General features: G+C 36.1%; 1 protein-coding gene across 2 annotated transcripts; it reads left to right on the top strand.

Moving 5' to 3' along the window:
• Nucleotides 1-1,343: 1,343 nt before the first annotated feature.
• On the top strand, nt 1,344-22,637 carry LOC306847139 (terminal nucleotidyltransferase 4A-like). 2 transcript variants are annotated; one of them, XM_079380936.1, is made up of 14 exons: nt 1,354-2,431; nt 6,109-6,232; nt 6,337-6,383; nt 6,951-7,071; nt 7,248-7,355; nt 10,393-10,521; nt 10,739-10,952; nt 12,218-12,344; nt 12,428-12,534; nt 15,106-15,287; nt 18,701-18,847; nt 18,933-19,088; nt 19,342-19,423; nt 20,213-22,632. In XM_079380936.1, exons 1-14 carry the CDS (start codon nt 1,755-1,757, stop codon nt 20,440-20,442), a joined length of 2,451 nt encoding a protein of 816 aa, XP_079237062.1. In that variant the 5' UTR covers nt 1,354-1,754; the 3' UTR covers nt 20,443-22,632. The 2 variants fall into 2 exon arrangements, with proteins under 2 accessions (XP_079237063.1, XP_079237062.1); XM_079380937.1 differs by lacking the exon at nt 19,342-19,423 and having other exon boundaries at nt 1,344-2,431; nt 20,213-22,637.
• The last annotated feature ends 2,581 nt before the right edge of the window (nt 22,638-25,218 follow it).

Below are 25,218 nucleotides of genomic sequence, written 5' to 3'. Positions count from 1 at the left end.
AAGCCACTAGATGGCACAAAAACGTGGCGTAGCACTTCGCAAAACATTCACTTTTCAACATGCACGTGTTTATTTGTCTGATCTTTGACGCGATGGCGCCCAGCAGTGCAAAGTTGATTCTGTGCTTACTTGATCTAATATTTTATGTTTTTTAAAATGTTGTAGATTTAAGTAGCAAAGCTAAAATTAATGCATATATTTTGAGACAAAGATCTTCATGATTTGTGATTGTTTCTTAAGCTAATTAAAGCAACAGCTTTTAAATAACGAAAGAATATGTAAAAGTATGTATTTGGGGTAAAAAGCGCCCCTGCTCTTTAGGGCTAAAGGCGCACAGTAATTAATTTCCAATTGTTCACATGACATGGTTAGATTCAGATGGTAAATATCATATATTATGTTGTTATAAATATCATATATATTATGTATGTGTCCACATTAGAGATAATCGCCATGTTTTGAATGAAACCATGATATTTAAAAACATGATATTAATCATATCATATATTAAAATATAATTTGTTGTTACTACTGTAAATATATTTCAATTATTATTGGATCTCCTTCAATACTTTCAGAATCTTTACTTATTCTTATTTTATTTCTGTATTTTAAATATATTTTTTATATTAACATATTTTAATGACAGTAGGCCTATAGCCTATTTATTGAACAAATTTATTTTATTTTTTATTTTTTCAAATTAAGCAGAAAACAGTACAAACTTTGCTAAAGTGATTGTTTTTAACAAGTATTAACTTAGACATTATTAAACAAAACATTATTTTAGCTTTAGTATTTGTGCCAATATCGTGTGCCTTTTACCCCGTGTGTGGTGTAAAAAGCCCCCCTTGCCACCTCATACATTTATAAGATTTTTAAACAAAATAAACAACTTGAATGATTTATTTTCACACAAAATCTGTTGCTCCATTAATGTTCAATACAACGTATATATATTTTTTCAGCAATTATACATTTTAGATGCAGTGAATAGCACATTTTTTCTTAAGGTGGGCCTTTAGCCCCATTGTGTGTATATATATATATATATATATATTAGCACTTAATAAACTCTATATTGATTGTCATGTGGTTACTTGCAATATGTATAAGCTGTGCTGACAGTATCTGTTCCTTGTTTGTTTGTTTGTTGTGGTTTAGGTTTATTTTTGTGTTGGTGTCTTTAAAATTTAATATAAAATGGAAGATCACTATGAAACAATGAAATTTAAAAAAAAAAAATCCAGATGCATCAATACGCTATTATTGCACACATCAACGCCCATTGTAAAAGCTGCCCTCAGTTCTCGCGCGCCGCGTGTATTAATCGCTCCGCTCGCGGTGTAGGTCGATTTTAGGCAGGGTTGTAAATTCAAATGTGTGTTCCTCGCTTTGAAGCCGTTCTGAAGGGTGGGGTTGCTCGATTGCGCCTGCTCGGTGTGGAGTCTGGGGGTGTGTGCTGCCCCGATGGTTTAAATCCTACACATGCGTACTGGATTTCGGGGTTCAAGGGAATAAGCTACGCCATATTGGAAACACTGTATAGTTTAGCTAACAGTTTATTGCTAGCGGGGGAAAAGGGCCTCTAATTGATTCCCGTTGGTTGTGTCGTTCGGCACGTCGTTATTTCCCCTGTCGCTTCGCGTAGCCCCGTTTACAGGCACGTTCTCGCGGTCCGGACTCAAACTTATCCGCTGAACCGGGGGTAAGGCGTTTGTTTGTTTGACAGGGCTGTTAGAAAGACGAGTTGAATGGATCCGAGGGTCGCTTGGATTCAGCCGGAACAGAAAGGTCCTGCGACCGCTTTATGGATGCGTGTGTGGGAGACGTCTCAGGTAAACCGGACTAACACAGGTCAGCACCAGAACCACCATCACCACAACATCTGTCTCAATTCTCCGGCGTTTGATGTTTATAAGACTGTCGCGTCCAATACATATAACAGCACTAACATTAAAAACAACGTCACTGCGATCTCGAGCAGCGTCTCGGCGGCTCACGCGTTAAATGGAAACACGGGAGACGGCGAAATGACCCAAAAGACCGGCTCGGTGGCGGATCCGGCGTCCAGCTGCTCTAAAATAAGGACTACAAGCCCTAATATGATCGCTGGGAATATGAACAAGGGGCATCCGTTTTTTACTTGCAACGAGAGCGTGCTGAATAATGTCAACCATCATCATCACCCTCCTCATCTACGGCATTTCCATCAAGAGCAGCCGCAGCAGAGTTGCATCAAGCGGCACCCGTCCCATCCGGCAGCGGTTCACAGCCACCATCACCACCACCATCATCCGGGCCGGAGGAAAAGCGACAATAAGGCCAGCACCTATGGGATAAACTACCTGCTCTCCAACTGGACTAATGGCAATTATGACAACTCCGGCACGCCGTGGAAGACGAGGAAATATAACCCAGGGGTTGACGGGTGAGATGAGCTTGATTTATAACAGCAGCAGCGGCGGTCGGGATGGGGCGTTATAATGCTACGCTGTCTTTCTGTGGCCTTTTCGTGTGTGAAAGTGTCAGTGGGCCTTTTTTTTTTGTCTTGTCGTGTTGGGCCGGGGAGTTAGCTTTAGCACGTTATCCGGGGTGTCCTGGGTTCGGTTCGGAGCCGCTGCGGTCTGTGGGTTGGGTCACTTGTGGAATGTGTGCGTCTGATTACACCGTTTGTAGCGATTCCGATTCTTCAACGATTCGATCTTTTGATTCGGATCTTTATATCAGTGAATCGGTTGAACCGGTGCGTACGATTCATTCAGGAGTCAACAACTCACTGACTCATTAAACCGAGAACCAAACATGAAACGGAAAGGAAAATTGTGACCCTGGACCACAAAACCAGTCATTAAAAAAAGAGATGTATACATCATCTGAAAGCTGAATAAATAAGCTTGTTAGGATAGGACAATATTTGTCCGAGATACAATTATTTGGAATCTGAGGGTGCAAAGAAAATCAAAATACTGAGAAAATTTCCTTTAAAGTTGTCCAAATGGAGTTCTTAGCAATGCATATTACTAATCAAATAAAGTTTTGATATTTACGGTAGAAAATTTACAAAATATCTTCATGGAACATGATCTTTACATATCCTAATAATTATATCATATTCCCAATAATTTTGACCCATACAATGTATTGTTGGCTATTGCTACAAATATACCCCAGCGACTTAAGACTGGTTTTGTGCTCCAGGGTCACAATTGTGTTTAAGTGAATTACGATTAATTAGCTCAATCAAAGCAGAAACAAGTTAAATTATGATGTACAGTCGTCTTAACTCTTGATTGAAAAATAAAAGAAATAAAATTAAAATAAATAAATAATAGGCTTATTCAAATGTTCTACTGTGAGTTCCGGAAGTAAAAAGCCTGTTCATTTTCTTAAAGGGAAGTGATTTTTAGTGATAACTTATAAATCTTTAAAGACCGATCTACTGTGAGCTACAAGGTTGTTAATCAGCATTATGACCATATATAGAAACAATACATTGTTCACTGCAAGATGTGCAGTTATAGTAATTTATAACTTGCTGAATATTGTGCAGTGAACATAAAATGTATTGTTTCTATATGTGTAATCAACTGTTTAAATAAATGGTTTTATATTTATCTTTTTAATTTGATTGTTATTCTAAATGCTTAATGGGATTGTAGTTCTTTCCTGCATTAAAGCCGTTAGCACACAGTCTTGAACCTTTTCTCTGATTTTCAAAAATATTTCTGCTTTCAGTCAACGTTTGTAATTAGGGATGCACGATATTATCAGACTGATATCGGAATCGGCCGATAATGGCTTTAAATGTAAATATAGGCATCGGCCTGATATGAAAAATTATGCTGCTCTGTCTTGCCGATAAGAGGAATGGGTTAACTCGCATATGCTCAGGGTGTGCTAGTGATTAGATCATGTCAGCAGTGTGGCTCGTTCTTGAAGCAAAGTTTTGTCTGAATGATGATTAGATTCATTCTTTTGGATCGCTGCACTTAATCTGTGAAAGCACCTACAGAAGGACGCGTTCGGTGTATAAACGGTAATAGCACGTGCAGCGGCAGCCTCCCCCAGGTACTAATGCCCGTTCGGTAAGGACATTTATCTGTAGGGGGCGCTGTTGGCCTACTTCTAATTAAATTAAAAGTAAAATAACCTACATGAATAACATTTAGACTGTTTCTGATTAAACAAAGCAGTAATTGATGTAATAAAATGAGTATGTTTGGATTTAATGGTCAGAAGCTGAAATAAAAAATCACAAACATGACGCTTGTAAATTAAATAATTTTATATATACTGATTTATTCATTCATGTATCATGTTTTATTTTTTTTAAACAAATCATGAGCTCTAAAAGATTTTCAGAATTTTTTTCAACTTTGTTTTAGACCATCTACAAATGTTAAATCTAAAAAAAAAAAAAAATTCTGGGGGAAAGATGCAGCTATTGATAGTATATTTATAGTTATTTTCAAATCTTCAATGTACTGTCAAAAAAACCTTCATTTATCTTTTATTTAATTCTATTAAATAAGTTGTAAAAAAACTAACCAAAATCAAAAATATTTTGCTTATAATTTCTGCACAGGAGAGACTTGGTGTTGTTTCCAAACAAAAGGAAATATATCGGTATCGGCCAAAATTAGATGAAAATATCGGCATATCGGATATCGTCAAAAATCCAATATCGTGCATCACTATTTGTAATATTTTGATTCCTCTCGTAGCTGGTTGGTTTGGTTCATGGTTTATATAACTTTTTATGACTCTTAAAAAAAAATCCTAATGGGAAAATGAAAAATGCTTCTGGAACCAAGTAAGAGTGGTTGGGCACTAATGCATTCTATATGCCACGCCGGGATGTCACGGACCACGTGATGACGCAACTGATCAGTAAACCTGAGCCTGTTCAGACCTGAGTGATTTAATTTTTAAATGAGTTTACACAAACGGCAAGTAAGTTGTTGTTTGCTTATAGCTTTAAACTAACCGTTCTGTATTACATTTGCTGTCATCGCCTGTCCATTAATGTTGGCTTTTGGCTGGATTCAGTTTTGGTGTTTGTTGATTTGAGTATAACAGTGGACACTTCATACAATGCATGCTTAAGTCTTTAGTAACCCAGCAATTGTAGGCTTGTACTAAGAAGGGACGAATCTGTTGCATGAACTTGTTATATTTGCGGTGGATGTTTCCAGACCTCTGGAATTTTTCCACGAAAGAATCTGGATCCGAATGAGGCAGTGACTGTGTCCCAAAACCTAGTGAGTGGCCCGTGTAGTCCTTGACAGCATTTCTGTGTCACACTCATAGGTGCAAAATACTCTTTAGGTGTTTAAGATTGGTGGACATTGGTTTTCTTGGTATTTCCAGCTCTTATTTCTAATTTTCTAGGGAAATAAGAACTTTTAAGTCTGTAAGTTAGTTTAAAGTTTAATTTAGATACACTGATGTAGAACAGACTAACTACAAGTGAGAAGTATTTCATATGTGCATTTTTTCTTTGAAATAGAATTGTAAAAATGATGAAAAACAAAAATTAAAGTCTAATCAGCTCATCAAGGATGTGACCAAATATTCACAATTTGAAGGACCAAATGTAAAGGTTGAATAATAATTTTTACAATACATCCCATATAAATTTGTCAGCCACACTAAATATTGCATGTTTTTTTTTTTTCATTCTGTTGATCATGTTTCTCTGTATGGTTATATATGCATAAAGGTTTTCACATTTGGAATTTGTTAATGGTGATTTTTACTTCATTGTATTGTAATCTGGTGTATCTAGTCCATGTTTCAAGCATTAAATATTTCTGGCAGATGTTTTTTATCCATAGGGAATTGATTGGATTGTGAAATTTCAATTTCAAGCCAGATTTGAAAAGCGAATTTACTAAACGGCTATTGGTTACCATTTGACCAGTCAAGTTCTTAGTCCTGTAGCCTAAGTGTATTTATTGTACAGGCTGTTAATGGATTTTATTTACATTTTTAAAACAAATGTTAAGATTCTTGCTTTGATTAGTTGTGAAAGATCTGCAAGAATGACCTCTTAAATTATACCAATGGCCTTTCTGTTATAATCTTTTTCTCATTTCTTCCAAGGTTGCATGAAGAAATCATGGACTTCTACAATTTCATGTCTCCTCGTCCTGAGGAGACCACTATGAGACAGGAGGTGGTGGACAGGATAGAGTCGGTCATCAAGGAGTTGTGGCCAACCGCTGAAGTAAGCCAGCTTAAGAGCTGATGTCTTTGAAATTGAGCTATTGACATTATAAATGAGAAGTCAAAAATTAAATGGATTTTTTTTTTTTTTTTGTATGTACTCAGGTCCAGATTTTTGGCAGCTTTAGCACTAGACTCTTTCTTCCAACCAGGTAAACGAATGCTTGTTTGGTCTTGCACATTAAATGACAACACAGCAGTGAGATTTTGAACAGGACCGTTAGCAGATCTCAATGCGTAATTTTGCTCTCATGATCTGTTGTTGCTGTATAGTCATAACACTATTCACAGTTCGATGACTCTCACAGACTGGCGGGTTCTGAGCATGTGCTTCATCATTATCACAACCATAGCCTGCTAGCCTTTTTTGGCTCTGAGCTGTCTTTCAATAACTAAACTGACATTTTATGATCAATTGCATTTTGTTAACTCCAGATGTGAGGATGGCACAAATGATCCTAGATCTGTAGCTTACAAAACTTATACAGGCCTCTAAAGTCTTGAAAGATTTTCCTTGTGTTAATGTTAGTCAGTAGGCCTCATGTATTTGACTCTGAACACTACTAGGAAGACAATGACTGAGTTTATTTGACAGCAAACCACTTTGCTGTAAGATGTTTTTGTTTTCATGTGATATTTGGGCTTTCGTTAGGCTTCATAGAATGTTGATTTGAACAAATTGCTTAAACCTAAATCTGGCTGATTATTTTACACTGTAGTGACATTGACCTGGTGGTGTTTGGGAAATGGGAGAAACCTCCCCTGCAGATGCTGGAGCAGGCGCTCAGAAAACACAATGTGGCAGAACCTTATTCCATCAAAGTTCTCGACAAAGCTACGGTACGTGTTTCCCTCTGTTGGTTTAACATCAACTACGCTCAGTTAAACGGTTTCATATTCAGCGGTTGTTGGGGTTTTTTGTTCCTGAATGGATCCGCTTTGGATGTTTTGCTTTTCATTTTTAACATTTGGATAATTCTTGGTCATTGTTATATTCATATCTTTGAATTTTGAAGGTACCAATCATCAAACTGACAGATCAGGAGACCGAGGTGAAAGTGGACATAAGTTTTAACGTGGAGACGGGCATCAAAGCTGCTAGCTTCATCAAAGAATATGTGAAGGTAAAAAAAAGGATTTGGCATATTTTGTAAATTATAAAATTTAGTAAAACTAGACTAAATGTATAGATTCAAGATGGGCTGAATGTCTGAATATTGTTTGCTGGTTTATTTATTGCAGTGTTCATTTGTACATTTTGTACAGGACATGGACTTTTGATGTAAAAGTCATGTCATATTCAATATTTTTAGTCCGTTTTACTTTCCACTAAAATGGCATACAAATCAGTTTATTTGTAATAGTAATATTTTAATTGTCTATAATTTGCAAAAAGATGAGAACATATCAAGGTGAAACAGACAATAGAGTATTTTCAGCCTTAATGACACATTGGGACTAATGTAATGGAGTTCAACTTTACAAATGTTCCTTTTCTTTGTAAATGTAAGTTGTACATTTTTTTTGTCGTGACTATAGCTGATTAATCTTGCATATGTTTTAGGGATCAAAAGCAAAGCCATTCAGTTGACCAGTCTTCAGTTCTTTCAGCTCATGTAGGGAATTCCCAACAGTCTTATGGTTACGTTTTTTTTCATAAATCTTTCTACATTTTCTTGTGCAACATTGTATGGGTATTGGGCATTGCGGTGATGCTTACTGCTGTACTTTTAAGTCCCAAGCCAATAATGACAGTCTGGCCATCACTGAGAAAAGTACTTTGACCTGATTCATTATACACAAAGGATATACAAATGAAAGGCTTGGCTGTTGCTTAAAGTTTGGCTTCAAAGTGAAGGGGGAGGGGGTTGGTTACTGCAAATGGTCTTAAGCTGTGACCTAAACAAACTGCGAAAAGATTGTTTTCTAAAACATCATGGATGGAATGGTCCTGAGAGCGCTGAACGAACTCGCGGCGCCATCTGCTAAAAGCATTCAAATGATTCAAAGCACCAAACGCGAGTAGAATTAGCGCTGAAACTCGACCCGGAGACTTTTTATGAATGGCAGTGAGAATTTGAGATCGCTAGTGCTGTCATAAAATTTGCAACGGTTGTGATGTAACTATACATAATGGGCTGTAGTCTGACGCGCTACATGTCTGCTGTTACAGTACGGTTTTATTTTCGATTCACTGTTTTGACTGGTTTGAGCCAGTCAAACTGGTTTGACTGGTTTAATTTGCGTTTGGGAACACAATATTCGCCATTAGAAACATTTATAAATCTGTCGAAGTTTGTGTCGCATGATCCTTCAGAAATCATTCTAATATGCTGATTTGCTGCTCAAGAAACATTTCTCATTATCAATGTTAAAAACAGTTTTGTTGCTTTATTTTTTTGTATTTTTGAATAAGATTTAAATAAGAGAAATTAATTTTATTCATCATGCATGAAAGTGATGAAGTGAGTGAAGATATTTAAAATGATTTCTATTTAATGCATTCACACATTTCATTAATATGTGATAAATGCAAATAAATGCTGTTCATTAAACTTTATCAAAAAATCCTGAAAAATTGTGTATCACCATTTCCACACAAAATATGAAGCAGCAAAATTTTCAACTTGATGATCAGAAATGTTTGATTTCTAAAAATCATTCAAATCTTTCACAATATATATATTTTTTTTATATATATATACTTTATTATGATCAAATAAATTCAGCCTAGATGTGCATAAGATATTTATTTCAAAATCATTAATTGTAATGCATCCAAACTTTTGGCAGGTACTTTAATAACAATTCTATGTACCTTACTATTATATATTATAGTACTTTATTATAATATATTATGTTGTTATCATGATTATTAAATTCAGCTTTTTATTTTTAACAGGATAATAGTATATATTACAATATAATATACCTTTTAATGTGATAAAATATCTATTTTTAATAAGTGTCGGCGGCGTTACTTGAGGCGTGGTCAGATTTTCCTTTTCTAGGAAAGCTGATCACATGCCTGAAATAAGTTCAGACCGCTCGTTTGCGTTCCTACATGATTGACAGCTGTTATTGCACAATCACCATTTTAGATCGACTAACTGTTATACTGTAAGATTTCCATTCACTGTATTTTGTGCATACAAACACAAAATAATCCAAACCGTTATTATTGGATGTTCAATTCATGTCAGCAAGATCATATTTACGAGTTGAACTCTCATGAACAAAATAATTACAAGTGGGGAAATTTAGAAGCTTGGGGCTTAAATACAAAACTAAGTATATGATAATGTTATTTATATACATTTATCATAGCATATAAAGATTGCACCTTCATAAATTAAATAAAAACAAAGCAAAAACGCACCTGATGCACATTCTTTATTCATCATTTTGTAGGAGTAGTGTTAAATCTTGCTGATTTTTTTAAATTATTTTTAACTTAATTATTTCATAATTATGACTTTCCAGCTTATTCAGTTATCTTCTGATATATAAAGCACACTGAGACTCAACTCGCAATTGGTTTCAAAATAGTTTGGCGTTCGCATAGTGCTAAGGTAACACCTTAATAATCTAATAGACGTAATGCATCGCTCACAGCCTCACACAGATATTCGGTGCCAACCCCTTTTTGAGTTAAAATGTGCATTTAAAATGTTTTAATAGTTTTTCTATGACGTTAGAAAACGTAATTGACTTCCCCAACTCATAAATTCAGATTTCTCAGGAGAACTTCACACTCTAATAGTTGAATGACACCCAAAGCCTTTAAGATGGTGTCGATCTTACATGAAGGAATGTAAGATGTATTGGCCCGTCCACAGTTATCATAACACTTCATCTGTAATATATTACACTTCATATGTAAATATTCCTGCAGCTTCTGAACAGCTGCATTTTCTCTGCTGGGAAAGAAAACCATGTATGCAGTTGCTATGTTTTAGGCACATACATGCGCAAGGCTTCACGCTTTTGATATGCCTAGCATCAACGTGTAATGAGAGACTATTGTCGTAAATAGACCCTGTGATCATTCAAGTGTTAAATAGTCGCTTTTGAGATGCCACATAATGCCTGATGTAAATGAGTTTTGTTTTTTTTGGATGTCCTAAAGTCTAAAATACCTTCTTTTGTTGTCCCACACAGAAGTATACCGTGCTGCCTTATTTAATCTTAGTGTTGAAGCAGTTCTTGCTGCAGCGAGACCTCAACGAAGTCTTCACGGGAGGAATCAGCTCCTACAGTCTCATCCTGATGGTCATCAGCTTCTTACAGGTGCAGTATTAGCAGCCGGTCTGATGAAGAGAAGCGTTAGAGTGTTTCATAATAAAAATAGCTTGATCTCGTCTCATTTAGAGATCTGTCATTACTTGTCAAGCATATTTTACTACTTTTGTATAACTCATAAATGACTGTACCAAACAAATAAAGAGACTCTGTCTCATCTTGCCTGCTGTTTTTTTTTTTTTTTTTCTTTGGCTTACACCCGTAGTTACACCCAAGAATTGATGCTAGGAATCCCAACATGAACCTTGGCATTCTGCTCATCGAGTTCTTCGAGCTGTATGGAAGACACTTCAACTACTTGAAGACGGGCATCAGGATAAAGAACGGCGGAGCTTACATGGCTAAAGAGGACATCATGAAGGCCATGAGTAATGGCTACAGGCCCTCCATGCTCTGTATCGAGGACCCTCTTCTTCCAGGTACTGTTCAAGCTGTTTATCTAAAAATTGTTCCAATAATGCAAAACCTAGTGAGCTTCTTGTCTACTGCCTACATTGGCAACTAGTTTCTGAGACAGCATCCTAACTGAATTGGAACCTTATAAATGGTTCTCACATGAAGAATCAGCTCAAATATTTCAGTACAATTTGGTTTAGCATGTTGCTCAACATATTATTAATCTAATAAGCAGAAAAACATGTAGTTTACACCAATGTTTTATGGGTTTTTTTGTCAGCCGAACCCCTTAAATATTACTTGAAGTTCCCTATGAGAATATGTCAGTTTAACATTACATGTTGATGGTTAATGAACTCGTGATGTGCAGGAAAACAAGTTATGCATTTAAATTTTTTATTATTATTATTATTTAGAATATATGTTTTGAAAATTGTATTCGTTCTTTTACATTTTTTATAGCTTTATGATTTAATTTATAGTTTCGGAAAACCTGTATTATGGCATGGAATAAAATTTAAATTCTTTCAATTTCACTTCGCTCTCCACAATGCATTCTTGTATTGTTTTTTTTCAATTAATCCAAATTTGGCCAAAACAAGGTATCTAAAAAGGCAGCTGCCTATGTTTTAGGACAGATTTCACATCATTAACTTCGCCTGTGACGCTCACTAGGTTTTTGAAAAGAGCCATTGTAGCGACACTTTTGTAATTTGCTAAAGAAAATGGGATGATTGTTGTTGCTGGTATTTGCTTTTAGGCAATAAAAGTAATTTGATGCAAGCAATACTGAAAGCAATTAATTGAAAGTTGTTTAGTTTACACATTAAGAACTCTATTCATTACACCATGAAACAATTTTTTTTTTGAAGTTTGACTTTTGTTTTAGTCTTTCTTTGAAGTTGGTCATGCTGAATACGAGAATCACATTACTTTTTGTGTATCATTAATGGTGAAACGGAGAATATAGTTCATATGAATTCATATAGTGAATTATGAAAACAAACAAAAAAAATGGTGAAAACTTATACAAGGTAATCTGTTATTACTCATCCATAAAAATCGCATGGTACATGCATAATTCTGAGCTAACAACCATTAAAGATGAAGAGTTACCAAAGGTTTAAAACTTTAGAAATGTACGTTTGGTGATTTGTCTTATGACTAGTCCCACAATGTTCTGGAATGTTTCAGAAAGCTCTAGAATGTTTGTTTGTGTGTATTTGTTTGCGTTTATGTGTAGATGTATCATATGTATTTTTTTTTTTTCTTTTCCATGATTGTTTAGGTAATGACGTGGGCAGAAGCTCTTATGGTGCCATGCAGGTGAAGGAGGCTTTTGACTATGCGTATATAATACTGGGTCACGCCGTCTCACCTCTCGCACGTTCTTACCCCAATAAAGACAGTGACAGGTACAGCTCTCATTTGCATTCAAGCACCTTCGCCCTAGTTCTCTCAAACTTGATTTAATTTGCCACTTATCTTGTCCCCTCAGCACTTTGGGCCGCATAATTAAAGTCACCCAGGAAGTCATCAACTACAGGGAGTGGATCATAAAGAAGTGGGGTTGCAGACACAACGCCTGCACTGAGAGGAACAAGGGTGCGTCTGAATATGAAGACACTTTCTCACAATGTACCTATTATGACTGCAGATACTAAGTGAATTTCATTCAGGATGTTTGTGCCTTTGATTGTACTTCATAATGTGCGTTCTCATTGATAAGACATTACAGGCCATCTGAGTGGACCAGTCACTGATGTCCTGGTGTTCAAGAAGTTTTACAGCAATGTTAGGATGACTTTTAAGATGGCACATTACCCTCTTCCTAATAGTCTTATATTCTTCCTTTAATAAATCTGCCATGACAGTTATGTCAAAACATTTTATTAATTAGAAACTAGGAGTATCCATATGTAAAATGATGTAACTAAAATAATTACTTTTCGTTTAATTAAATTAATTTCAAAGCCAGAAGTGTTAAGAGCTAACTTCGTTTTAATTCTTCTTTATCTATTAGATTATTCATTTTTCATGACACATCCAGGTCTAAATCACATTTTTAAAATTAGGCTTCTTCATATATCTAGGTTTTTCTAGACTATATATATATATATATATATTAGGGTGACCAGAAGTCCCGAAAAATTCGGGACAGTCCCGAAATCTAAGCTGCTGTCCCGAATCCCGAATCCCGCTCTAATTGTCCCGAAAATTATACTGAAGCAAAATCTTAAATAGTTATTGTCTGATAAAACATAAAAAACTGTCTGTGGAGCAAGGTTGAGTCATCCTGCAGCCTGGCAACCAGCCCCCGCCGGCTGCTCATTGGCTGCAGCATCTTGTTTTTTTTTTTTTTGGTTCATTAACTTCAGTTTGAAGTATAAAAATAGCCTAACGTTACTTCTATATTATATAAAATTATATGTATATGTAGGCTACTTATATTAATAAAAACATGATTGGTTCAGTCACTTTCGTTTGAAATTCATTATCTTTATTATTCATAATAATGATAATTCATTATCATTATCACCCCCCCCCCCCCCCCCCCCCCCCCGTCCCGAATTTCAACCAATCTCATCTGGTCACCCTAATATATATATATATATTAGGGGTGGCACGGTTCGCGGAAAAAAACCGAACCGCACGGTTCTCCATACACGGTTCGGCACGCGCTAGGACCGCGGTTCAACTGAATTCTGACAACGCATGTGGTTTGTTATAAATAACACGTAAAACAAATAGGGTTCGGCTAATGTATGTTTCTGTTAATGGATGCGCATTCTGGCTTCCCAGTACATTATAACAACAGCGATGAGAAAGAAAGAAAAAAAAATAAGTGGACAAATCATTCACTCTTGTTCAATGCCGTATGCTGGAATATGAGCATTTATTCCGTCATCACCCGGGTGCTGATAGCGCGCGCACAGGTGAGACCTGAACAGCACACGTTGATATCGGTGTTTAGACTAAAGTCATGTAAGCTTTGCCAGCTCAAATATTTAAGAGCCAGAGGACGCGAGCTCGCGCGCGCAGTGAGAAGATTTGTGCGTGCGCTCATCAGAAGCGCACAAACCTGCGCCTCAAAACGCGCGCAAATATGAAGCTCTCTCTGAAGTATTGTGTTTTAATGGATAAATTCACACACAATTCTGTCAAAATGCCCGTCTTGGTAAGTATCCTATAGCAGACATAGCCGGCTGGGCGTACAGTATCAGTGCTTTCTCTTAAAGTGACAGTTAATATTAAATAAACAGCAACAACAAAGAAACCACTCACTGCTCTTGATTGAATCGCTTTTGTAACTTTAATAAAGAGTAATCTTTAATTTATACAGTCAAATATGCAATGCTGTTTTACCTTTGATTACTTTAATCGTACTTCAATTTCTGTACCTAAAAACCCCCCTGAAAATCACTGATTATTTTATTTGTATCTTTACTCTATTGTATTTTTATTTGTGCTGTTGCTTGTAGTTAAAGGTCTGCTTTTATTTGTGTACACTCACAATGAAAACAAAACAGACTTTATATATATAACATGTAATAATATTTAGCATTTTCACATCAAAATAAAAGAAACTGAGCAAAGTAGATGTCTTTTTTTTCCCTGTTGTACCGAAATTGTATCGAACCGTGACCCCCGAACCGAGGTACGTACCGAACCGTGACATCTGTGTACCGTGCCACCCCTAATATATATATATATATATATGTCAACAAATGCCTATGTTAGAGTGCTTTGCAGCAACTGCTGTTTGCAGAAATGAAGTGTCACTTTGGCAAACCCTTGCATTTTGTCCTGTACATCCTTACATTGCATTGATGTCAATGGATTTGAAACATTTTCTGATGCAGAGTATCTTTCTAGGTGTCCTTGAAGTGAGGAAGTGTCGTCCTCAGCAGCATTTTATCCCTTTTACACATCTTATTCTTGACTTTGACTGTGATTAATGTGTTTTATTAAACTGATGCTTGGTAGATTAGTTTGGAAATGGAGTATGTGACCTTTTGAAAAGTGGCTGTGGAAGTCCTCAGTCTGCTTTGACGGTCCGTTACCTGCTCTGCAGCGAATCTGCCAATTTCAGCCGTGTTTCAGATGTAACCTGCTCTGAATTGGCGTAATTTGTAGTCGTGTATGGCTGATGTTTTTGGTGTCTCTTGCATGCAGGTCCATCTCATAAAGACTCCGTGGAGCAGGTGGAGATGGGCACGCTGCTGGGTGTAGGTGTGGAGGACCAGCAGCAGAGGGACTCGGTGTCCCCTCACAGCGCAGACTCCCCCATGTCCCTCTCCAGCCCTCAACAGCACTCCTCTGCCTCTTCTGCGTCCTCGCTGTCAGGCAGCGATATCGTAAGCATTGCATTTCATCCATGTCCATACAACCCTACAAACATACTGTATTACTATTCAACATATTCAACATTTTAAGGCCTCTAAATGATCTCAATCAAAACGTTTGTGAAACAGCTGTTGTGCACAGTCTCTACTACATGCATTCTGTTGTCTGATTGGTAGTTTCTATTTTTCTATTAGAAGTAAAAGGCCTTTCAGTGTAATCGTAAAAACATCTCTTATTAGGTTATGGTTCATGTGTCTCTTTGCTGTGAAAACTAATGATTTTTATAAAGCAAATGTAAGAACAGCTTTAATATTGTTGGTGACATTTAAAGATGAGGGTCAAAGACGAGAGGTCCCAATCTGGTGTCTGCATTAAATTAAATTGTGAAAACTGATTTTATATGCATAAAGTATATTAAATGTAAGTGTCAGCTTTAATGCTTCAAAACACTTTTGTGAAAATTAAGATGTCAGAATATTGGTGAAATTAATCATCACTATTATTCAGTGTAACCGACGTATTTATGTAATTAAACTGTATTAAACTTTTGTTTTGATTTTTTTTGAACATTGTTTTTTGTATTTGACCCATGAACATTTACTGACCTAAAGAAACTTAGCTTTATTTGGTTATCCATATCAAAATGTGCCTATTAAATATGCATCAGGCTTCTGATTGTTTATTTGTTCATCTCTCAATAAATTTCTATTAATATGAAAATATGAATGATATAGAGCTCTGCTATGCAAAAACTAAGCATTTAAATATCATCTTACTAAGTCATATTATTGTGAGAGATAGTGACAACTGATAGTTATATGTATTTTATGTATGTAGTCTGTTATGCGGTTATAAAGATCTTATTGATTTGCATTACAAGCTATCAGAATTTCATCTTTTGCACATATTAATATCAGCTAACTGCACCAAACTGCATATTTTTGTTTAAAACCATAAATGCCTGATTTATCAAATACGACACTCAAAATATCAGAAAATAATATAATTTTAAGATTGTGTAGAGGTTCAATACACTACTCGTGTGTATGTCTGTGTATATATATATATATATATATATGTATATATATATGTAAATGCATGTATGTATTGGGCCGGGGCTGAGCCTCCAGGCGCACAGACTCCAGGGCTAGACATTAACGCTTCATTAACGCCAGAAAAAGCAATCTGATAAAAAATATCAGTAACCAAAAATAACTAGGCAGTCACCAAAACGCAAGTATTATTTTCATTTTATTGCATTTAGAGTAGGTGACGAATAGTGGAAATAGCTACTGTATATAATGCATCGTGTACGGTATAAAGCTGCGCTGCTGAGGCAAGGCTCCTTTCCAGGAGAAATCAAAACACGCAACACAAAGTCAGCATGCTAAGGTAAAAATTAAAAGTTTTTATATTTAAAATACAGTTAGTTAGGCAACATCACACAGCGTTTTCACCATTACGACTGTTTAATAGTTCAATAAACAAGTTCAGTCACTTACATTTTAGGCGGAACCACGGCGCATCTCACAGAAACCAGCCGATTCAATGCAGTGTTTTGAACAAACCGGTTGAGTCAAAGTTTCATTAGCCCCATGCATAAACATCTGATGAATCGGCCGTTTGAACGAATCGCTTGAATGAACATCTCAGTGACTCACTCATCAAATGCTCGCTACTGGTACCTACTGGCGTTTTAATTTAGCTTAAAAGTGTCATTTCCACCTAAATTTCTTGTTTGTATATTAAAAAAAAATATTTATTTAAATCTCATAACATTATTCAGTGCAGTTGTATTTTTTCAGTGTAAACGTTTTAATTTGATAATGTATAGATACCACTAATTGCATCATTATAATTGAATTTATAGATTAAATGTTAGAATTGAAATGAAAGAGAAAGTATTAATGAGTTGGAAAAAAAATGAAAATGCCCTCAATAAAGACAAAAAAATTCCCTTGGATTAAATAAAAAAAAAAACATGCAGATTTATGTCACAGTTGATAGAAAATTGATGAGAATATTGCTTCAGAATAAATCATACATTAGTGGCCAAAAATATCGGCACCCTTAGTAAATATGATCAAAGAAGGCTGTGAATATTAATCTGCATTGTTAATCCTTTTGATCTTTTATTTTAAAAATTCACAAAAATCTAACCTTTCATTGGAGAATTTAAAATGGTGGGGGAAATATCATAATGAAATAAATGTTTTTCTCTAATACACATTGGCCACAATTAACGGCACCCTTTTATTCAATACTATTTGAAACCTCCATTTGCCAGTTTAACAGCTATTTTTTTTCTCCTATAATGCAGAGTCAGTCACTTGTTGATTTTTTTTATCTGTTGGTATTTGATAGAATCCATGATACCATGTGTCTAAACAAGATGTCCAGGACCTCCAGCAGAAATATAGGCCCACAACATCAAAAATACAGCAGTATATTTCATTGTACACATGGGGTACTGTTTATCCCTGTGTTCACCAAACCCATCTTGAGTGTTTGCTGCTAAAAAGCTAATTTCTTAGTTTCATCTGATCATAGAAGCCAGTCCCATTTGAATTCCCAGTCGTGTCTGATAACTGAATATGCTGGAGATTGTTTTTTGGTGAAAGCATTTTATTTATTTTTTCTTCTTGAAGCCCTCCCAAACAACATCGGATGTAGGTGTTGTTTAATAATTTAAGGTTTTCTGACCCCGAAACTCAACCTTTTTCTGCAGTTCTCCAGCTGTGATCCTTGAGTCTTTGGCCACTCAAACTCTCCTCCTCACCGTGCATTAGGACGATATAGAGACACGTCCTCTTCCAGGCAGATTCATACCATTTTCTGTTGATTGGAAATCCTTAATTGCCCTGATGGTGGAAATAGGAATTTTCTCTGCTCTAGCTCTTTTCTTAAAGCCACTTTCTAATTTGTGAAGCTCAACTATCTTTTGCTGCACATCAGAGATATATTTTTGGGTTTTTCTCAATGTGATGGGTGATTAATTTGGAATTTGGGCTTAGTTTTCTCTCTATGTATATTTCTGTGAAACAGGAAGCCATGGCTGGATAATTTCATGTTCATAATTACATAATTATGGTGAAAATATTTCAGATAATTTACTCAAGAATTTCTAGGGGTACCAGTAATTGTCCAACATGTATTTGAGAAAAACATTTATTTCATAATGATATTTCCCCCATTTTAAATTCTTATCCAATGAAAGCTTAGATTTTTTTAATAAGATCAAAAGGATTAACGATGTACATTTATTTTCACAGCCGCCTTTGATCATATCTCCTGTAAAAGACTGACTTGATTAATTGTCAGAAAAGAAATATTTCTATATATAATTATGACTAGTTTCATATGTCAGGCTTTTACAAGGTTAGATTGTCATTCCCTCTCACATATTTGACTTCTGCTCCTTCAGGACTCTGACTCCACGCCGTATGTCGCTCCACACGTAGCCCCCTTCCCTCTCCAGATCCTGGCACCAAGTCCCCTGCCAGCAGGGCTTCAGATGGCCACGGGCAAAGTCAGCATCACGGCAGCACTCACCATGCCTCCGGCCACCCAGGTGAGGGGCTGTTTTGGTTAATAGTTGAATTTGATGATGATTCTTTGATGGTTAGGTAACTTCCTCTCGCTCTGTTTCTCTCCAGGCGAGAGTGTCAATCCCCGGCAATCTTTCTGTCCACGCTTTACCTGGCAGACAGGTGTGTATGGCAGATGGACCACCCCCATACTTCCACATGCCCCCCCCTGCAGTCCCCCCAGCTCCCCCCAGCCCTCTACCCAGTCCCCACCACCATCCCAAGGTAGGCAGTGTCCCGTGTGTGCTCTCCTCTACATCTTGTGTGTATCTTGACAGCCCAACTTTCCCTCCTTCATCAAGACTTCACATTCTAGTCTAATGACAAAGTAAAAGGACGGTCTACTCCAAAATTAAATGTCAACATTAACTCACCCTCATGTTGTTTCAAACCTGTATGACTAACTTTCTTCTGAAGACTTTGGTAACCGAACCGTTTCAGTTCCCATTGAATTCTATTGTATTTTTTGACCATACAGTGGAAGTCAATGGGATCCAGAACGATCATCTTTTGTGTCCCACAGACGACAGACAGTCATACAGGTTTGCGACAACATAAAGGTGAGTAAATGACAGAATTTAAATTTTTTTTTTAATAAAATTTCATTCAAATGAGTAATGTTTCATCAGCTTGGCTTGCTCTGCCCATGTATCAATACAAGAAAATAAATCACTTAAGTTTAGATTTCTATAGCACTTTTCATAAAAAAATAAAATAATGCTGTACTGAAAAAAATGCCATACAATGAGTATGCTAAAGATAACTTTGTTGCACCACAGCATTTTTTTATGTCTTTATTTATTTTTTATTTGTATTTATTTATTTGCCGTTTACCATGGAGACTTTTGCAGTGTAGGGAGCAACGTTTTGCTTTTATTGCATTTAAGAAAGTCTTTTTAAACTTATTTTATTTACACTACTGATCAAAAATTTGGTGTAAGATTTTTTTTATCAAATATACAAAAGCAGTAATATTGTGAAATCAAATTATTTAAATATTGAGAGAGAGTAACTTTTCTATTAGTTTTTTTTTTTTAAATGCCAATTTTCTGCCAAGTGAACATTTATTATTAATGTTGTGATGCTTAATTTTTGTGGAAACAGTTTTTTTCAGGATTCTTTGAATATAAAGTTCAAAAGACCAGTGTTGGTTTAAAATATAAGACTTTTGTGACTATATTAATATCTTTGCTGTCACTTTTGGCATCTTTGCGGAATAAAAATTACTTTTCCAAATAAGTGCTGTACCCAGACTTTCGAATGATATGCATTTGCTTTAATGTACGCTGAGCCATTTTTCAGATGCTAGCATCATCCTGAGTTACCCTGTCTTGTCTTATTTCCTGCAGACAGGTCCCAAGTTCCCGCTGAAGGGCTTCCACAGCCCCGTCGTGGTGCACAGTCCCGTCCTTTCCAACCGAGCCCACTTCCAGTACAACCGCAACACCTGGCGCCGCAGGAAGAGGGACAGTCTGCCAGCCAGCGTCAGCAGATAAAGACCTTGCGCCTGCCCTCCGGAAGCTCCCTCTCCACTCCTTGCTTCCTCTTCCACCCCTCCGGTCCCATCTTGAAACGATGAGAACTCATTGAGCCCTCCTACTGATGGTGTTTGCAACCCAGCTCCTCGTTCAGTAGTTGTGGTGATGGTGGTGCTAAGTAGTTCAGTCTGCCACTGAATCTCTGCATGTGTATGTTGACTCCTTTTGGGTTTTTTTGACCTGTGCAATCTTCCTAAGGAAGCTTCAAGAACAGGAACTGTTTTTTTTATTTTATTTTTTTTCGATCATCTAATCAACAACTTCCTGGTTTACAGGTGACAAGTTCCTTTTTTTGTGTATGTTTGTGTGTTTCATGCTCCGTTGTTTTCCTGTCTTCACATTTTCAGTCTAAACATGACACCTTTCACATGTGGAACGAGCTGGATTCAGTGGATTTCAAGTGTTTGTTTGTTTGTTTGTTTGTTGTATCGGGGTGTATGTATGTGTAACGCTGGCTTTGAATCCTGCACTCGAGATGCTTCCAGAGATCCCCACCGTATTGACTGTACACATCACGCAACCTTTACTTTTTTTGTGCAATAACTGTGTTTTCGTTCACTCTGGAAACGCATTTAATTTCTCGGTTTTGTTTAGTTTTTATTTTGTGTCCAGCATTTTGTTTGTAAAAACGTTTTTATTTTTGTAATGTTTTTAATTTTGTTCATCGTTTACAGATCCTGTCAGACAGGCTCCTTAAGGGAAAAAGTCTGTTTTAAAACTGTTTTTGAGAGTTTATATTCCCTCTTCCCCTTTTCTCGGCATAAATTGCACCTGGACGAGTTAAAGCGACCAGTGTAGATCTCGCAGAACGACTTGCCTGCAGGTGTCGCCATTTCCCACTTTGTGTTGAGCTTCAGAGTCTCTCGTCTGTTGCTTTTATTCGTCTCGTTCGTCTTTAAGGTTGTAGTTGTGTGGTAATGAGGCTTTAGGACTTGGATTTAACTGATTGAGATGGATATGGAAAAACACTCAAGCCCTTAGTCTGTACGCGCTTTCATTTATATGTGTGTCTGTCTTTTTTAAATCGCTCTAGGTAAGTGTGAGACGTGAATTATTTTAGGGAAGCTCTAATGAACGTGCGAGCGGACTCCAGATCAGTGCAGCTTTATGCAAGGTGCCCTAATCGGACCTTTTCGAGTTCTGAACGGGCACCCGAATCAGACTAGCGGAGAAAGGGAATTTATTTTGATTCCTTTCTGGAATCTTGACGTGCATTTATTGCCAGGTACTTGCGCTAATATATGCCTTTTTGGTAATTACCTATTCCTGTACTGTATTTTTTTTTTTGTTCTGTTTGTGTATATGGCACACTAAAACTGTATTGCTGTTGCTCAGAACATCACAGGCATACAGGTTATTGTTACTATGCAAGTGGAGTTTTGAAAACCTCTCTTCCCGTGTCCCTCACGATGGCCGTTTGCTTGTAAATCTTGTCAAAGTGACCATCAACGGACCCAGGCCTGAGAGCGTCGCATCAAGGTGAACAGTTCCTGTATGCAAGTTCAATCTGTTTCGATGGAGGAAAAACAGCCAGACGTCTTGTCTGGAGTTTTTGCGGAGCAGATATTTCCTCCTGGAGATCAACCGGACTATTTAACTGCTGTTACAATGCTACAACCATGACTTGCTGTCTGTATGGAATGACTTTGGTTGCCACAAACTTCCGTGACTCATTTTACAAAGTCATATCTGATACGGAGACTACGGATTGTTCTTGTAACTCTTGACTCGCCTGCCTATCAATGCAATAGGGCAAATGTAACTCTAATAGCAGTTTCTGCTTTAGATAGAACCAGCATCTTTTGCAAAATGGGTCAGATATTGAGGCAACACTCCCCCTCCTTCGGTACACATAAGGACCTACTTTATCTGTGATTTGTATGAATGAAAATGGCTCCCTCTTCTTCCCGTGTGAATCTATGGAGGTGTGTTGGAAAGGTGGAAGTGTTTCACTTTGTAATGGTTTGACGTTTGTGGTGATGTACTTGCTAGATGCAGTGTGACGCTCCTCATTGAATTTCAATGAAGGATTTTAAATGTAACCCTTTTTTTGCCGACGTCTGTTATGTCGCAGTGGCCAAAACACTCCTTGTCAATCCTTAACTGAAAGCCCTCAATGTGGTCACCCAGCATCCTAGAGGTCAGACGGAGGAATGGTTTTTGTTTTCCTTCAATATTTTTATGTAATTTTTTTTCTATTTTATTTTTTAAATAAACATCTTAAAACCATGCATGCAGTTGCTTGCGGTCTTAATTGTTGTTTGATTAAGTGAAATATTAAATCATGCCTTACTAGATCAGCACTAATGGCAGATGTTTGGAGATTGCAAACAATAGGATTGTAGCTGGTGCTCTTAGGCTGATGATATACGGGGCAACTTTTTGAGCAATGTTGCCATCAACGGGCAACCAGATGAGACTCAATTGCCCACAAAGTTGCCCTGTGTATCATCATTCTTGCTGAGGTTTTACCACTAGATGGTGGGCTTGCACTTCATGACAAGTCAGAGCTCTTCAGTTAGCACTCGAAAGAGAAAAATATAAGGCGATAATAAATTATTCTTATTTGCTAACAAGGACTCAGGCTACCACAAGGATGTTAATGTGCATGAATTGGTAAAAAGAAAAAAGTGGTTGTCTCTTAACCCTGTAATGCCTGACACATGTAATGATAATCAGATTTTAAAAAATTTAATGGAAAAGTCTATTGAACAAAATATTTAAAAATTAACATAAGAGTTGGTATGTGGTTGAGAACCGCTGTCATAGTTGATTTAAGCTTTTATGGCTCATATTTTATGACTCTTGGAAACAGCACCTCAGTTTTACACAGAGGCACAAACTTGGCAAAAAAAATATAGTGATTGGTGTAGATGCTCATGTTAATGTGATTAAATTCTTATAGATTATAATGTTAATGAGGTCTTTTTCTAGCAGTATATGCAATATATGCAGGGATATGTTACATAGTTAAAGTACTTTGTAAACACTTTCTAAAAGGTGCTAAATAAAGCTTTACTTAAAGTTTCACATTTTAGGTAGCCTATGTGTGACTAGGTGTATAGTAGGCCTATATCAAAATGTTAAAGTGCCAGTTATTAACTTTTTGTGTTTTACACATGATTTTTCCGAATATTAGAGCGGCCTACGGTCGAATCAGTAATAATTTCACAAGCAGTGAAATAATGTACTGCCATCCTGTTTTCCTGTTAAATTGGATGTGATATTACTGCTTGAAATGGTGACTTCAGACTGTAAGAGAATATATGATGTTCTGCAATGATAGAACTTATTACGTGCTTATTAAATTATCATGTTTTTATGATGTTTTTGCTAACATTGGCTAACATTTTGTTTCCTTTAGCCTACCCTGCAAACCCTGAGATATGAAATAAGTCAACTATATTTTGAAATTGAAGAGTTTATTGAACCTTTAGACAAAAGGAAAAAAAATCTGATTTTTATGGCTCATATAGTGGGAATATGGAGCTCATACCAAAAACCTTTGGTACACAATTTGGTACACATGCTAATATTTATATGGCCAGAAAAAAAAATTGATGGTGTGTAATGTTGATCAATGAGATCTTTGTAACAATGCATATTACACTGTACAAAAAAAAAAAAAAAAAAAAAAGTTGAGCTATAACTTAAAATTTTAAGGCAGCCAGCCAGTTCTCTCAACTTATTTTTGTAGGAGATTCTCAACTTTTTGTTGTATAAACCTAAAACAACAATTTGAGAAATCTCAAAAATCTGCTGAAGCTGGTTGCCTTAAAATTTTAAGTTATAGCTGAACTTGTTTTTTTTTTTTACCGTGTAGTCACTCGACATCTCCCAATAATATGTCTTAGTAAGAGTAAGATGATATATATTTAAATGCTTCTGTTTTATGATTAGAACTATAGTTTTATAGATGTCAAAGCTTATAATGTAATATCAGCCTGATATATCACATTTGATACATTTTAACATGATTTTTCTAAAATAAATAAATGATGTATGGGTAATCAAGTAAATTACTATTATTATAATTAATAGCAATATAAATGTTATTCTTATGTTTACTTTACATTTTAAAAATCACATTACAACCTGAAGGTGAACATTTTTAGAATTACACTAAAAGGCGTTTTACTTACCAAAACAAATGTGAACTATTAATCAGATGACAAGGCAAGTAATCGATTGTGAACAACAGGCTTTTCAGCAAGTTGTGTGCATGTTGATCATATTGTGGCTTTTGTGTTTCAAATATGATACAGTAGGCTTTACTATAGGGTTTAGAGTGAATGTTTATTGCTAGCTTCGCTTAGTGAGCACATTTTACATGTTCATGTGTCACCATACATTGACAACCCTTACAGAACTGGACCATGGTAACTAGTTTCAGCAAAACATACCATAGTAACTGGAGTTCAATTGTTATTGAAATATAACTGGAAAGTAGCCACAACTGTCATCAAAAAAAAAAAGAAATTACAATTCATCTGAAGTTTGATTGTTGAGACCAAAAAAAAAAAAAATCTAATCATGTTATAGCGTGGTATATTATCATTACATCACTTTTGTGTGTGTGTGTGTGTGTGTGTGTGTGTTGTCAAACGATTAATCGCATCCAAAATAAAAGTTTTTGTTTACAAAAATATATGTGTGTATATTTATGTATATGTACCTACACATGCATGTATATGTTTAAGAAAAGTTTTATGTTTATATATGAATTTTTTTTAATATAATATAAATATATACATGGAAACATATTTTCATAATATATATTGTGTGTGTTTGTATTTTTATATGCATAATATAATATA

This window comes from Barbus barbus (genome assembly GCF_936440315.1).
Source record: "Barbus barbus genome assembly, chromosome: 27".
In the NCBI taxonomy this organism is placed as follows: domain Eukaryota; kingdom Metazoa; phylum Chordata; class Actinopteri; order Cypriniformes; family Cyprinidae; genus Barbus; species Barbus barbus.
This window is presented reverse-complemented; position numbering and strand designations above follow the sequence as displayed.